At 58.4% G+C, this 14,021-nt stretch overlaps 1 protein-coding gene across 1 annotated transcript in view; it reads right to left on the bottom strand.

Annotated features, from left to right (window-relative positions):
- Positions 1-876: 876 nt before the first annotated feature.
- The window catches only part of NAV1 (neuron navigator 1), a 287,493-nt gene continuing 274,348 nt past the window's right edge, over positions 877-14,021 (bottom strand). The window contains 20 exon segments of the mRNA XM_030561175.1: positions 877-4,666; positions 5,652-5,849; positions 6,238-6,356; positions 7,888-7,920; positions 7,923-8,083; positions 9,277-9,348; positions 10,245-10,341; positions 10,344-10,398; positions 10,788-10,805; positions 10,807-10,979; positions 10,982-11,023; positions 11,510-11,581; positions 11,584-11,649; positions 11,652-11,667; positions 12,299-12,394; positions 12,539-12,582; positions 12,585-12,629; positions 13,085-13,147; positions 13,150-13,258; positions 13,632-13,797. Of these exon segments, the coding sequence (XP_030417035.1) occupies positions 4,571-4,666; positions 5,652-5,849; positions 6,238-6,356; positions 7,888-7,920; positions 7,923-8,083; positions 9,277-9,348; positions 10,245-10,341; positions 10,344-10,398; positions 10,788-10,805; positions 10,807-10,979; positions 10,982-11,023; positions 11,510-11,581; positions 11,584-11,649; positions 11,652-11,667; positions 12,299-12,394; positions 12,539-12,582; positions 12,585-12,629; positions 13,085-13,147; positions 13,150-13,258; positions 13,632-13,797 (1,741 nt within the window). The 3' untranslated portion in view covers positions 877-4,570.

The raw sequence follows: 14,021 nt of genomic DNA, 5'->3' as shown, positions 1-14,021 counted from the left end.
CCTGAATGGGCTCGCTGGCTGCTCCTATAACATCGGTTGTTAATACCAAAGCAAAGGGAATTGAGAGATGAGCTCCGGTGAGGATAAGAGCTGGAGAAATGACAGTAGGGGAAGAACGAAGAGAACTCAGTATTAATAGCGTTGCTAGCAGTGACTAAGAGACAGTGAGGGACTGCTAATTGCCCGCAACTCTTGGAAAGGCGCTGATGGAAGAGGAATCATGTGTGTTGGGACAATGGGAGTTTGAGCAAAAAATTTCTCAGCAGTAAGAGGGATCTTTTAGAATAATTGTCCTGGGGCAGAGGTGGCTGGGTCATGCTTGCTTAGTCGTTTAGATCACAGACCACAAGCCCTGGAGACTAGAGTCTGCAGGATAAACTAATGAGAAAAGGCTGGTGTGTCCCATCTCTGTCTGCACCGGATTCTACCTCCATTGTTACGAGCCATGGACATCATCTGTTGTCCATTTGTGTCGCTTCACCTCTTCCGTAATGGCGGCCATGGCAGCTGGAACCGATTCCCTGCTGAGTGCTGGCCCAATCATCACAGATCTGCGTAAGGTAAGCTCATACCAAATAGCAAACCAGCCCCACGGGATTGTGCACATTAAACCAGCCAATGAACTTCTGCTACAGCCAAACCTATCCTCCTCCTCTCCCCCAAGTTCCCAGTGTTGCAGGCACCCCCACGTATTGGGTTACATTGACAGGGTGCACGTGTCCCGATTACACACACAGAGCGAAGCGAGCACCTTAGATCGCATACGACATTGCTGCAAATCCCTGGCAGCGCCAGTCCAAGGGTCTGCCTTGGGAGGTCACAGTACATTTCAGTGGGAACGCCCCCCCGCACCTACACACACACAGCTTCGGGTGGGGTGGGAAGAGCGTGGAAATGCACCAGGCCAGATTTTCCTTACAGTAAAAGGCCTCTTGGGTGGTTTTAAGCCCCCGGAGAGTCATACAGAGAGAGATTCTGTGCACAGGCCTCGGTCATACCCAGAGGCGCCATGTGCCAAACCCCCAAGCCCTGCACCCCAAGATAGCACACGACTGAGAAAGGCAGGACGGTGTTTCTTTGTGTCGTCTCTAGCAAAGCAAGCAGAAAGACAGCAGCATCTGCCTCCTGCCAGAGACGCCCCACGCACTAGCAGCGAAGTTCACCCTTGCTCCCCGCTGCGGGCTGCTCATCAAGCCCACTGCCCTGCCCTCCCACCAAGATGCCAGTGCTTCTGCATTTGACCATCCACAGCTCCAGTAACCACCAGCATGGGCACTGGTTCCGCTACTCCCACCTCCGCCCTCCATCGCCACCAGGGTGAACTCAACGCAACAGGCTGCAGGATAGGGAGAGCCAAGATTGGAGCTATTGCTCTCTCCCCACTCGTGCGTTGTTCACACACGTGTGCCTATAGCCACCTCCCCAGCAGGCGGCAAGCTGCATGGGACAGCGTAGGCACCTGGGCAGGGCTGGCCCATGGGATCAGATCTCTCAGAGACAAGGCTGGCGCAGCAGCTCTGGCTGTGGATGGCACCAGGTGCGATAGGACCAGGAGTTTGCCTAGAGGACGTATTTGTAAGTTATATCCACGGTCACGTAGGGACGGGGTGGATTCTCCATCATGTGGAGCCTTGAAATCATGACTGAGTCTCTCTCTACATGATCCACTTGAATCCAACCATGAGCTTTGGTTGGCAGCAGGAATCCCTGGGTGAGGTTCTCTGGATCCCCGGAAGCATAAGCAGGGTCCTTGGCTCCAACAGGCCCTTGGAGGCTGAGAGACCTGGTCGAGAACTGCCTGCTTACAGACGCTCATGAGACCCAGCTCATGGACGGCAGTGACGTCAAACCCGAGCACAGTGGGCAGAGGCCAGGGATGCATCTCTGTTAGCAGCAGGCACCCCTCCAAGTCATGGAGCCGGACACGGATCGACCTATCCCAGCCCATGGGGAGCTGGGTCGGTGCTAGTTGGAGCCCAGCTTCCACAGCAGGAGTGTGGTGGGGCCAGGACTGCATTTCCAGTTCGGCTTTCCTCCCTGCTCGCTGGAGATGCGGGCCTTGGCGGTCCCTGAACGCACATCAGTGGAATATTATGCAGGACAGGAGCACCGCAGGCACCAGCAGAGACGGGGTTAAACATGCCCCCCCCTGGTTTCTCATATTGACTTTGTTTGGTGCTCATGGGTTGGAGTCCACGTACCCAATGATTTGGTCAATACGTGCCCTTGCCTCATACGCTCCAGGCTGCCCCGTTGGCAGAGGTAATAGGCAGCATTGCAGCACCATGGGTTCGTCCCCCATTCCACAGCCACCTCTTTGGCTGTACAGTTGCATATTTCTTTGCAGGTCTTGCCTGGCTCTTCACAGCTTGCAGACAGCAGCACAGATTCAGTCCGCAGCACGAGGCAGGGCAGCTTCCCAGACAGGGGCTTCTGCTCCTGTGTGGTCCTGGCAAGGGAGATCCCTTGGCAGCTTCCTGCTCCGGGGAAGGGACGTGCCTCCACCCACAGCTCAGCTTGAGCAACTCAGGCTGATTTCAAGCAAGACCACAGGCCGCTTGCCAGAGACTCAACCCGAGTGCTAGTCTGTCTCGATTGCTAGGAAACAGCACACCCTGGGCTGAGATTCTCTCGGGCCACAAGTTACTGGCCTCCTGGGCTGAATATATGAATGGCCCTGGGGGAGTAGTTGCCTAGAGAACGTGTCTGCACATCACCAAGTCCTATGGTCACCGAGGGCCAGGGTACATTCTCCACAACTTAGAGCCTTTAAATCAAGACTGGGTGTCTCTTTCTAAGCCATCACACTCAAGCTGTGGGCTAGATGCAAGAATGGGGAGTGGGACAGGGAGAGTCCTCTAGCCTGTGCTATGCAGGTGCTGAGCAGAGATGAGAATGGTTCCCTCTGGCCTGAATGTCTAGGCTGTTATCTCAGGCTATTTCATGGCCTTCTGATGTCCAGAAAGCTATCAATGACAGATGTGGGATGGTGCCATCCAAATCAAACTTGGAACTCTTGAGACAAGACACCCCTGCAATGTAATGCACACCAGCGGTACTGAACCCACCGCATGAATGGACCTACGCCAACGCTCCCAGCCTGGGGCCGGAGGGAAACGAGGAAGGGCTCTCCAAGGGCGCTGACTGGGGAGGTGGAAGGGGCTCATTCCCTGGTTCCCTTGCTGCTGTGCATGGAGGAGGGAGGCTCATATGCTGCCCACCCTTTGTCTAGATGCCACCTAACAGCTACTGAGATCTCTATGCTGGACATGGAGCAAGAGCTCTGCATGCACTAACCATGTGTGGAGATGGTCACAGGCAGGGCATTCTCTGTCAGCACCCTCGTCTCAATGTCCTGTCACTCTCTACCCTAGCCAGCCGGGACGCTCATGGGGGACGGACGCTACCAGCTCTCCTGGCTTGGTGGGAGATTGTCACCATCTCTGGCTACTCCCTCGGACTTCAGCCACCAGGGGCCGCAGCAGCACTGTCTCTCAGCTCCCACTGTCAGGGCCTGGCCCCCGGCTACGGGCATCTTGTGCTTATGGAAGATGAGTGTCACAAAGTGGGGGGTGGGGAGGGAAACCCCCCCCAGCCAGTTGTGCTTCTTTGTGAGCATCGTGCTGCCAACTGAAGCCACGTTGAGTCTGACAGGAGCTGTGAGGGGGGAAATCAGTTACTGGAGAGCATCCAGTCAGCACCAATTTCATCACCGAGGTGACTGGGGGTGGGGGGAGACAAAAACAACAGCTACAAAAATAAACGAGTCCAACGGAAATGGAAAAAAGGAATCGACTCAATGTGAGGCTGCCTGACCCTCCTCGGGCCGCAGCAATGGGGAGGAACTAATCAGAACCAGAGGAACAAAGGAAGAGCTGAACTCTGTCCAAATCAAATGGGTAGGTGGGGGCGGGGGGAAATAATCTAACCAAAACAGGGTTTGTTGGGAAGTCCTGGTTTAAATGACGGTCATGCAGATTAAATAAGTGACGTACAAAGACAGAGCTGAGTGTCCGCCTCCTCCCAGGCCTTCGCTTGCACTGGAGTTTGTAGGGTGATTGGCACGGGAGACAGCGGAAGCCAGTGGGTCTCTGACAGCGCGACTCAGACAGGTTCATCAGGAATTTGTTCTTCTCTTTGCCCCGTAGATTATTTCATTAAAATAAAAAAATCCTCTTGCTCTGGGGCTGCATGCTCCTCCCTGCCCCCCCCGCCACACCCTGAGAGGGGTCCCGCAGGGTCCCCGCCCCATGCGGGTGCCTGCCTGTTGGTGCCGGGGAGTCTGTGTTGGCTGCATTCGGCCCCCAATCCCGAGGAGTTTGCGACAGAGACAGAAAAACCAAGAAGAGAAACCAGGATTCTCCTACAACCAGAGTCAGACTGGGAGGCAGGTGCCTTGCGCTCTCTTGGGGGCCGAGCCCCGCTGCCCCCATGCCCAAAGGGGATGTGCCAGAGCTTCACGTCCCCGCCGCTTTCCAGCCCCAGCCGCACACTCCCAGGAGACCAAATGAAAAGCAAAACCAGCTGGCGGCCAAGGACGGCGAGCTCCCCTCCCCGGTGCGGTAAGGCCTCACGGCGTCGGCTGCAGATTGGGATCCACCAGGGACTCTCGGTCCGGGGATTCGATGTAGTTGGCTGCTTCCTGGAGCTTCAGCAACATGGCCATCTGCACAGGAGGCAAGAGCACCAAGAGTGGGTCAGCCAGGCACATCTGCAGCGGGGTACGGCCAACGCCCCCCACACCTGACCCACAGCCCCACCTCGCCCTTGACCGTCAGCCAGTGCAGTCCTCCAGTCTTGCCCCAGCCCTCAGCTCTACCAGAGCCCGCCACTCCTGACCTGCGGAGTCCCCACCCTACATTCCCATCCTTCAGCTGGAGCTCTGTAACCCAGGAACCTCTAGGTGCCAACTGGCACCGGGGTACACAGATTTTCATAGGGATCCCCGGGGACAAGTAGACACACATGAGTTCACCAAAGGGTGGCAACATGAGGTCATGACTGAGAGTCAGTAGCCTGCTGCTCCTCATAAGCGTTGCAAAATGTGAGTAAGGCAAAGACTGAAGAAGTTATGTGTCTACACTGAAAATTATGGTTGGAAGGTAAGGCCGGTCAGCCCGGGAGGGGTGCTGAGCGGGTGGGTTCTTACCAGGCAGGGGGTAACAGATGCTTCTCTCTCAGTCTGATGGGGTGTGTATTGTGCATTGCAGGGCTGACAAGGGATGCCTGTTTGCAGACCAAGCCAGATACCAGCCTGCTTGTACTGGGCCACCACCATCTGCCATGCGTTTCGGCTTGCTCCCCCCGGCACCCATTATATGGAGCGGCCCTGCTATCAGCCACGTGCTCAATGGAATCTCTCTGGGGAGCGGCTCCAGCCTGAGACACCCCTGGATGGCGGTTTCTCTGTGACGCTGTATGGACAGACACCTTGGGAGGATGGACTCACCTCCCCACCAGCCAGCTGGCCTCCGGGATGCCCCTGTGCTCCCCACCAACCCTCCCCATAGTAACCCCCTTCTCCTCCAGGGCCCCCTACCCAGCCATTACTACACTGCCCTACCCCCCACTGCCTCTGTGACCTCCCCGTATCTCGCAGGCTCTGATCTCTCACATGCTCATTCGTGTCCCCTACTGGAAGAGGCCCATACCAGGGGGTCGGAGTCCAAGGAGCTGGGCGTGGTATCTTTGACAGTCCGTTCCTCTGGGGGGGAGGCTATGGTGTGGGGTCCCACGCTGGGTGGGGGCAGGTGGTACAGCTTCGACTGGTCCTGCTGTGCTGATGGCCAGGGCAGGGTGTCCCGGACCCACTCCACGGGGTCTTCCCAGGCTGCTTTCTGGCCATGGACCTGAAAGGGGGGCAGAGACTGGGTGAGGGGGTGCAGGGCTCAATGCTCATGGCACCGGGGGCCCAACTGCCCCAGAGGGGCAGCTGCAGCTCAGTCCCACTGACGGACAGTGGGGCTCAGGACAGGGAAGGACTGAAAGGTCAGGGTTAGCGCAGGCAGAGATTGGACAACCTTTTAATACCCAGTTCTGCTGGTTCCCCTCAATCCCGACCCTGCCCAGCCCAGCCCTCCTCATCTCCTGCCAGCTCTGCTGTGGGTCATGTTCCTGACTGTGGGGCAGAGGGCTCAGGGCCATTCTTCTGATTGGATGCCCCCCACGAGGGTTGGGGTGTTAGAGCCCTGGGTCAGTTCAGCCCATGCTTGGCAGGCAGAGGCTTCGGCCGGATACCTTGATCCCATCCTTTGCCCCCTCCTGCAGGTAGGGGATGATGGAGTTATTCCACAGGTCGATGAACCAGGTCCGGAAATCCTCAATCCCGATGGGACAGGACAGGAAGAAGCAGGGGCCTACAGGAGAGGAGGGAACAAGGAGAGGCCACTGAGGTGAGCCGAGCAGACACAGCCCTCCCACCCGACTTGGCCTCTAGGACCTGCCGTGCAACTCCCCAGCCTTTGGCTACCAGCTCTCAGCTCCTCCCAGCCTGCACAGCCACAAGGGAACCATGATCCCAGAAGGTGCCTCAACCCTGCCCCTATGAGGTTCTCAACCCGGAACACCTGTCCCCTCCCCAGAGGAGGCATGCTCCCCACAAGGACTTGGACCAGCCTCAGCCGTGATCCCAGCCCCAACCGCAGCAGGGCTGTGATGGAAAACACAGCGCTGGAGCCTGGGCAGAGATTGTTCCCAACCCTCACCTGGAGCTGAGCACTCTGACCAAGTAGCCAGTCTGCCCCTGCAAAGGCTGCACTGGATGCACCCCCCAAACTGCTTGCCACAGCTATCTCTGGGGCAGGGGCCATTGGGGACGGAGCAGGATGGTGGCACTGGGAATGTTATCTGGCACTGCTGGGCAGCATCTCCCTGAAAACATCCCCTGGAATTTGGATCTTTCACCCCAAGGGCTTTATAAATCAGAGAGACATGCACTGAAATGCAGCTGCCCCTGGGATGGCACACTGGCAGAGGAGAGGCCATTAGGGACCCATGGCAGGGAACCAGATCCCCCTCCGCAGGAAACACCCTGGCAGGCTGGCTGTATAAGAGAGTGCAAGCTCCTGAGTGGAGCTGGGGGAAACAGGGCAAAAAATCCACCCACAAACGCCAAGAGTGCCAGGATTGGGCAGGGATAGAAATGGAGCTGCTTTCCCAGAGCTCTGAAATATTTCCCAGAACTTTTTTTTTTTTTTTAAATCAAAATCTTTATCAAAATCCTAATTGAAAAATGGGTCTTGGAATCTTTGAGTCACCTCAAACACTTGGTTTCAGGTGATGAGTAATTTTAATTATGGTTTTTGGTAACAATCCTGACGAAAAATTCAACATGAAATGTCATCCACAAAAAAAAAAAAAATGGTCAAAAATGTTTGGTTTGGGGGAAAAAAGGAAATTTCTCAAGAAAAAACAGCCAGGAAGTTCAAAAAAAACAAAACAAAACAAAAAACCCCAAGTATCAGCACCATTTACCATTCATCCTAACTGGACTCCAAACCACACCCACCTCACCAGGAGGTGGAGCTCCTGTGTTCTGACTCTGCCATGTGACTCTCAGAAGTCCCGCCTTCTGAAGGCGTACTTCCTGCTGTACTGCAGGAACCTGGCCAACAGATAACCAGTGCAGGGGGGTGGCTTTGGCTCATTTCCAGGTCCGTGGTAGGTTTGCCAATGACTCAGTAAGCAGACAATGGAAGTTGATTATTGCCTAGAAGGGGCAAAGCATTTAGCCCTGCCCCCTCCTGCAGGCTCCTTCCCTGTGGGAAGGCCAGTGGCAGAGAAACTGCCAGCTGGGGGAGCTGCAGAGCCAATCCCTGAGCAATAGCGGGTCTGCTCCACTTCCTGTGTCCGCCCAGGCCCTGCTGGCTCAGCTCCCACTCTGCTCACCAATGAGGAAGTCTGAGGTGCTGTGCTTCTCCAGAAGGTGTGCAGGTGGTACCAGAGCTTGGGCACCCAATCCAGCACCCGCAGCAGCTCCATCCTGTTGGCATTGATGTCGCTGTCCGACTCAAGCAGCTTCCGGCGCAGGTAACGGACCAAGAAGCCATTGGCTGGCTCCACGTTGTTGGAGAACGTCAGCATCCTGGGGGACAGGGAGAGCTCAGCGCTGCACATCCGGACAAAACAATCACCCCCTCGCCGTTGTGGAAAATCGACCACACAGTTGAATTTGAATCAGACAGCCTGAAGCTTTCTTTATTGATTACAAGTGTGCACACAGGGAGACAGCGGTTCCCTACGCAGAGGGAAGGCTCCTCTGGCCTTTACAAATTTTACCAAGCTTATAAAAGGTTAAAACCGCAAAACATAGCACGCTGGTTATACATGTTATTTGCCTTATTCGGAACATAATGCTGATGATAAGCAAGCTGACCAATTTATTCTCCATCTATGTTTTTTCCTGTTATTGTCTTTGCCAGTCAAGTCTGCGGTTTGACCGTTCCAGCACCTTTTCTTTAGTCCTGACAGCAGGCTCAGCTGTTGTAACTTAACAGATATTCTGGTTCCCCTTTATCCAATTCTAGTTCCTCTTTTTGGGGCCCTGACCACATCTTTCTGCCTCAGCATGCCCTTTGTACAGAAAAACAAGTTTAGCAAAAGTTAAAACTCTTGCTCTTAGCTAAAGGCTTTTGGGCCTACTCTTACTCTATTCTCAGCAAAAAGCCTGGGGCCTTGGGTAAGGTAGGGTCAAAGGGGGGGTTTCCCTATCACCATCTTGCACATCACTTGTCCCCCAGGTATTGCTCCCTGCACCCCCTCACGGCTCCCTGTGCATTGTATTCCAGGCACCAGCCCCAGCGCCCCCTGCACCCTACCCCTGGTATCAGCTCCAGCATCCCCAGGGCACTGTACCCCCAAGCATCAGTCCGTGCCCCCTGCACCCCCAGAGCTTCCTGGAGCCATGTCATGCACTGCAACCCCAGCAGTGCACACCCTAAAGCCTCCTAAAATGCTGCCTCCCAACGCACCCTCAAGCACTTCCAGAGCCTCCCACTGGGGTTGATTTGGGGGGGAGGGGGGATTTGTTTCCCTGGCCAGCGGGAGCAGGATTGGGCCTGTGCCACATCCCCAGCAGGTCATGGCTTCCCCAGCATGGAAGCCCCTGGATCCCAGGCTGGGCAGGCACAGAAGCAGCACCCTCCGGGGATGGAGGGGTCTGGTCCAGGGCCCAGCTCAGCCTGGGCCTCCAGGGCAAAAAGCAGAGGAGAGACCAGCTGCCGTGCGGGGACCCACAGATGGATCTTTCCCCCACCCAGGCCCTGAGGTCCCCAGTACCTGAAGCTGAGATGCAGGCCATGGTTTGGGGTCATCTTCACGGGCTGGTTGGTCGTCCCAATGATGTAGGGGCTGGGGAGAGAGACACACAGACAGGGCCTCATGAAACCCTCCACAGCTGCCCCCTGCTTTGAGGTTAACGTTGTCACCCACTGGGGCTGCATAGGGGAGAGGAAGGGCAGCGATCTCACTGTCTCTCCCTTCAGACAGGAGAGATTGGCTTGCTGCTCCCCACCTTGTGGGAGAGAGGCCAGAAAACAGTCCCCAGCCTCCTCCCTGCCACCCAGGAGATCTACCAGGGGACTTGGGCAGGATACTGGCCCTGGCTTGTCCTCTGGCTAGGGGGAAGAGGCTCCCCAGCTCATCCTTCTGGGCTGGGCTCTGGGACTGCCATGGCCCAGTGCTAGTGGAGCTGCTTGGGTCCCATGGTTTCCCCTCAAGGTCTGCGGAGAGAGGGAGAGGGGCCTGGCCAAGGGGACCCACAGCTGGTGCACTTGGGAGGACACAGGGAGCCCCATTGGACCAGCCCTATGTCATGGGGCAGACGGCGTAATGCACAGGGTGGAGTCCAAGGGGGTGGGGCTGGCCGGAGACCAGGGGAAGCTCCAAGGGGGGATCTGCAGCCACAGAGCATAAGTGTCATATCCCTCCTCCTCCCAATGCCCTGGGTGAGGTCAGGCTGGGGTCCCAATGCTCCATTCCCCCCTCCAATGCCCCCAGTGAGAGCAGGGGGCTGGGCTCTCACCACAAAGCGCAGGGTGTAGGGGTTGGGGAGCGGGCCTGGGGGGCCTAGGGGCTATCGATCCCCAGGGAGCTGCGGCTCGGTCGAACAGCCCCACCCCTACCGGAGCGGTGCCCGGTGCTGGGAACAGGGCGCTACCTGGGGGCGCATCAGGGTCAGAGGCTTGGATGCCATTGGTGCGACACCAAGCAGAGGGCGGGCCAGCATGCGGCAAGGGGGCTCTTACCATTTGTGGTATTTGCAGGTGAGTGCTCCATTGACAAGCTCGCTGATGGAGCCAGCCTCGCTGAGGTCATCAAGGAGGATGACCAATGGCACGTCCCGATGCCCGTCTCCCGGTCGATCTGATTGGCCAGGTTGGAGAGGTACAGCTGTAGGTCCTGGAATGGAACACTAAGAGTGAATCACCCATCACAGCAGGGCGAGGGGTTTCAGGAGCATGGGGTGTCAATAGAACAATGTGGGGGGAGCTCGGGCTGGGACAGTGGGGGCTCTGGGTCAGGTCTGAGGGGCACCAGGCAGAGATAGGGGGGATCCCAGGGCTGAGATAGCAGGGGGCTGTGAGTCAGGAATAAGGGGCACCAGCAAAACTGCGGTGGGGGGATCCCGGGGCTGGGACAGCAGGGGGCTGTGGGTTGGGACTGAGGGGCACAGGCAGAGCTTGGAGGGATCCCGGGGCTGGGACAGCAGGGTCTGGAGTTCTCAGGCTCTCCTGGGGTTAGTGCGGAGGGGGATCCGGGTCCCAGCAAACCATCACGGAGCCCTTCACCTTGCACGACGACTGTTGGCATGTTGAAGGTGTTGACGATGCCCTCGGTGACCTCCCTGCCTGAGCGCTCCACCAGGTACTCGGCCAGCCGGTTGGTCAGGTAGGTCTTGCCCGTGCCACTGGGCCCCGAGAGGATGAGGCGCCGGTGCTTGAGCAGGAGGCTGATGTAGTGCTGCATCATGGGCTTGGGATGAGCGTCTCGAACACCAGGCTGTCCACGCACTTCTCCTTCAGGCCTGTTGGGAGGGCAGGGGGCGTTAGAGCGCCAGCTAGGGGCTTTGCAATGGGGCCACCCCCCAGCTCGACCTGAACTGGACTCTGCCCGTGCAGCACAGGCCCAAGGACCAGGGGCGACTGCCTGAGTGAGACCCCAGGGCCTCCTCCCCTTCAGGGCACAGCCTGCAGGACCTTCCTGTCTGCCTCCCGTTCATGCTGCAAGCAGCCCTGCTGTGGGCCTGGCCAGCCCTTCCCCACCCAGCTCCTGGTGACCGACTCACAGGAGTGGCAGGGCCTGCTACTGGGAGAAGACAGTGGGGGAGGAGATGAGGCCCGGTGCCCCAGCCCAGTGCCCCCAGCTGACCCCTGTGCTCCCTCTCTTTCCCTCCCCAGATCCTTAGCCGTGGCCCCTTGGCACTGACGGGGTGGGAAGCACTGGACACCCCCACAGGACTAAGCGCCGACCCTGTCTCCAGGGATGCCGGCTCTCCCCGCCCAGTACTGGCCTTTGAGCACCACGACGATGCTGGTCACGCCCCTCCGGCAGGGGGGCAGCTCCGGGGGCTCCATGTCCAGGACCTCTTCACGTGGCTGATGCTGTAACCATGCACGGACTCAGTGCTCAGCCCCAGCGTGGAGGCGGGGCCATCTTGGTGACGTAGTCCTGAGCAGAGAGGGGCAGTGCCGGTGCTCATTTCCCTGGCTCCTGGCTGGTGCCCCTCAATCCTGATCCACTGCCCCCTGCCATCCCAGCCCTGTGCTCCCCCCCAGCCCAACTAGACATGGGCCCACCCTGCAGCACTAGGAGACTGCACCAGGCCAGCGTGAGACTCCCCATCGCGCACTGGACAGGTCCCACCACGGGTGGGAGGCGCAGGGCTGCTGGGCCTCATGCAGCTCTCGCAATAAGCTGGGTGTCACTGGCCGGAGTTAAGCTAGGAGACGAGGGGCAGGGGCACCAGCGGTGCTAGGGAAGGGCCTTCCAACTTCAGCTGAGAATGCCACTTGAGAGAGAGGTCCACACTGATTGGATGGGCAGAACGGTCCCACCCCCATGGGAGTGACGCATGCGCAGGTCCAACACCTGCAGAGATCGGCTCCCTTCTCCCTGTTTCCACCCATCCAGCACAGGCATTTAAGGCCCTTTAGGCAAGTGTCTCCCCTCTTGTCTGGCTAGCAGCAGCGAGAGCAGAGCCGTGCCCTGCTCCAAACCAGGGCAGGGCCCAAGGCCCAGTTCCCTAGCACCGCAAACCTCTCAAACCCTGGAAGTCTGGAGGGTCTGCTAGCGTCTGTACCTTGAACACCTGGCAAACGGCTTCATCCAGCGTCTTCCAATCCACCTTCCCGCTCACCTTGCTGCAGCCCAGGAAGAATTCCTGCTGCTTCAAGTCCTGAAAGCCAAAGGCAAAGGCATGAGCATAGCTGGGACGTCCCACCTGGCCCCAGCCCTGCTAGCCATGGGCCACCCACCGTGAGCCATCCACGCACCCCAACTGGGTCATGTGCTCGCCCGGCAGTGCCCCCGGGGTCCTTACCCCTTTGATGATGTGCTGGGGCGGCATGCGCACCACAATCCTAGCGTCACTTCATCCTTCTGGGCCCCCACGGCGTCCATTGGTGACAGGTCTGGGGAGGGAGCAGCAGTCAGCCCCGCTTGCTGCAGGAAGCTGCACTCCCCGCAGCAGCTGACAGCCATCCTCCGACAGCCCTGCGAGCCAGGGCCTGACCCATAGCTTGCTACGGCTCCCAGTGTCTGCAACGAGGCAGGGTCAGGCCCCTCGCCTCAGCTCCCTGGGATGGACCCTTGGATCTGGCCCCAAGGGCAGGAGGTCCCAGATCCTTTGGGGCTGCCAGGGGTTAGGATTTCCCTGCACATCAGCCCTTCACCTGCCCCTGCATCCACTGTGTGGCTCCTCCCAGGCTCCATGGGGCACGGGCTGACCCCAGCCCACACCAGAGCCCGTGGCAGAGAGGCCGCCAGACTCCAGCCCCAGAGCGAGTTGCGGCTCCGTGCTGTGGTCAGCGGTGCCCACTCGTTGCACAGAGGGCCCATTCCCAATGCATCCTGCTCTCCCTGGTACCTGTGTCTGCCAAGCCAGGGCTGAAGGACTGAGCGAGAGCGAGGCCCAGTGAGCGCCGTGGGACGAGGAGGCTGACGTGCTCCTGAGGTGCCCGGGGATGGAGCCTGGGACTGATGAAGGCCCTGGGACCACTTTGAGCCGGTCGTTCTCAGCCTTTAGGAGATCCACCTCCAGCTGTGGAGAAGGCAGGAGTTACAGAGCAGAGCCCGCAGCCATGGACCCAGATCAGGAAACCCTCCAGCTCTGCCAGCTGCTCTGGCAGGGCTCTCAGCCTACCCCCTCTCCTGTGCCGTGCAGTCACTGAGTCCGATGCCATAGACCAGAGCGCAGCCCCCACAATCAAAGGCTACAGGCCGGACCGTGTGCTCAAAGCACAAGACCCAGAGCAGACCAGGGGTGGTGCCTGGCTGCACCTAGCCATTTGCCCCACCAGGGAGAGGGCTGGAAATGGCCAGAAGAGGCAAGCCAGGGGAGCAGCCCAGGGTCGATGAACCAGGCCCACTCTGCAGTGGGTCCGTGGCTCCCCATGCAGGTATGGGGCCCTCACCTGCATGTTGTGCATGGTCTCACGGAGCTGGTCCAGCTGGTGGGCTGAGTTCAGAGCCTCCAGCCGGATGTCAGTCAGTTTCATCTCCTTCTCCCACAGCTCTGAGCGCAGTTCTGACACCTCCTTCTTCTCCGGCTCTTCCTCCTCCTCGTTGGCCTGGAAGAGCCTGCGCCGGGGAAAAGACACCATAGGGTGGCCAGTCACAATGTGTTCTGCTAGGGGGTGCTGAAGCGAGGTGTGACCCCGATTTCCACCCAGTGGCCACTGCTGGGTCCTGAGCGATGCTTTCAGAGGAGACTGAGCAGCAGCCGGATTTGGGTGGGGAGGGGTGTCACAGGGCCCAGCCAATGCCAATGCACCAATGGCTTCCTGTGCCTATGTGCAGCAGGA

This window comes from Gopherus evgoodei, chromosome 4, assembly GCF_007399415.2.
Source record: "Gopherus evgoodei ecotype Sinaloan lineage chromosome 4, rGopEvg1_v1.p, whole genome shotgun sequence".
NCBI classification, from domain to species: Eukaryota; Metazoa; Chordata; order Testudines; family Testudinidae; genus Gopherus; species Gopherus evgoodei.
The sequence above is the reverse complement of the archived record's forward strand: the minus strand, read 5'-3'. Positions and strand labels throughout refer to the sequence as shown.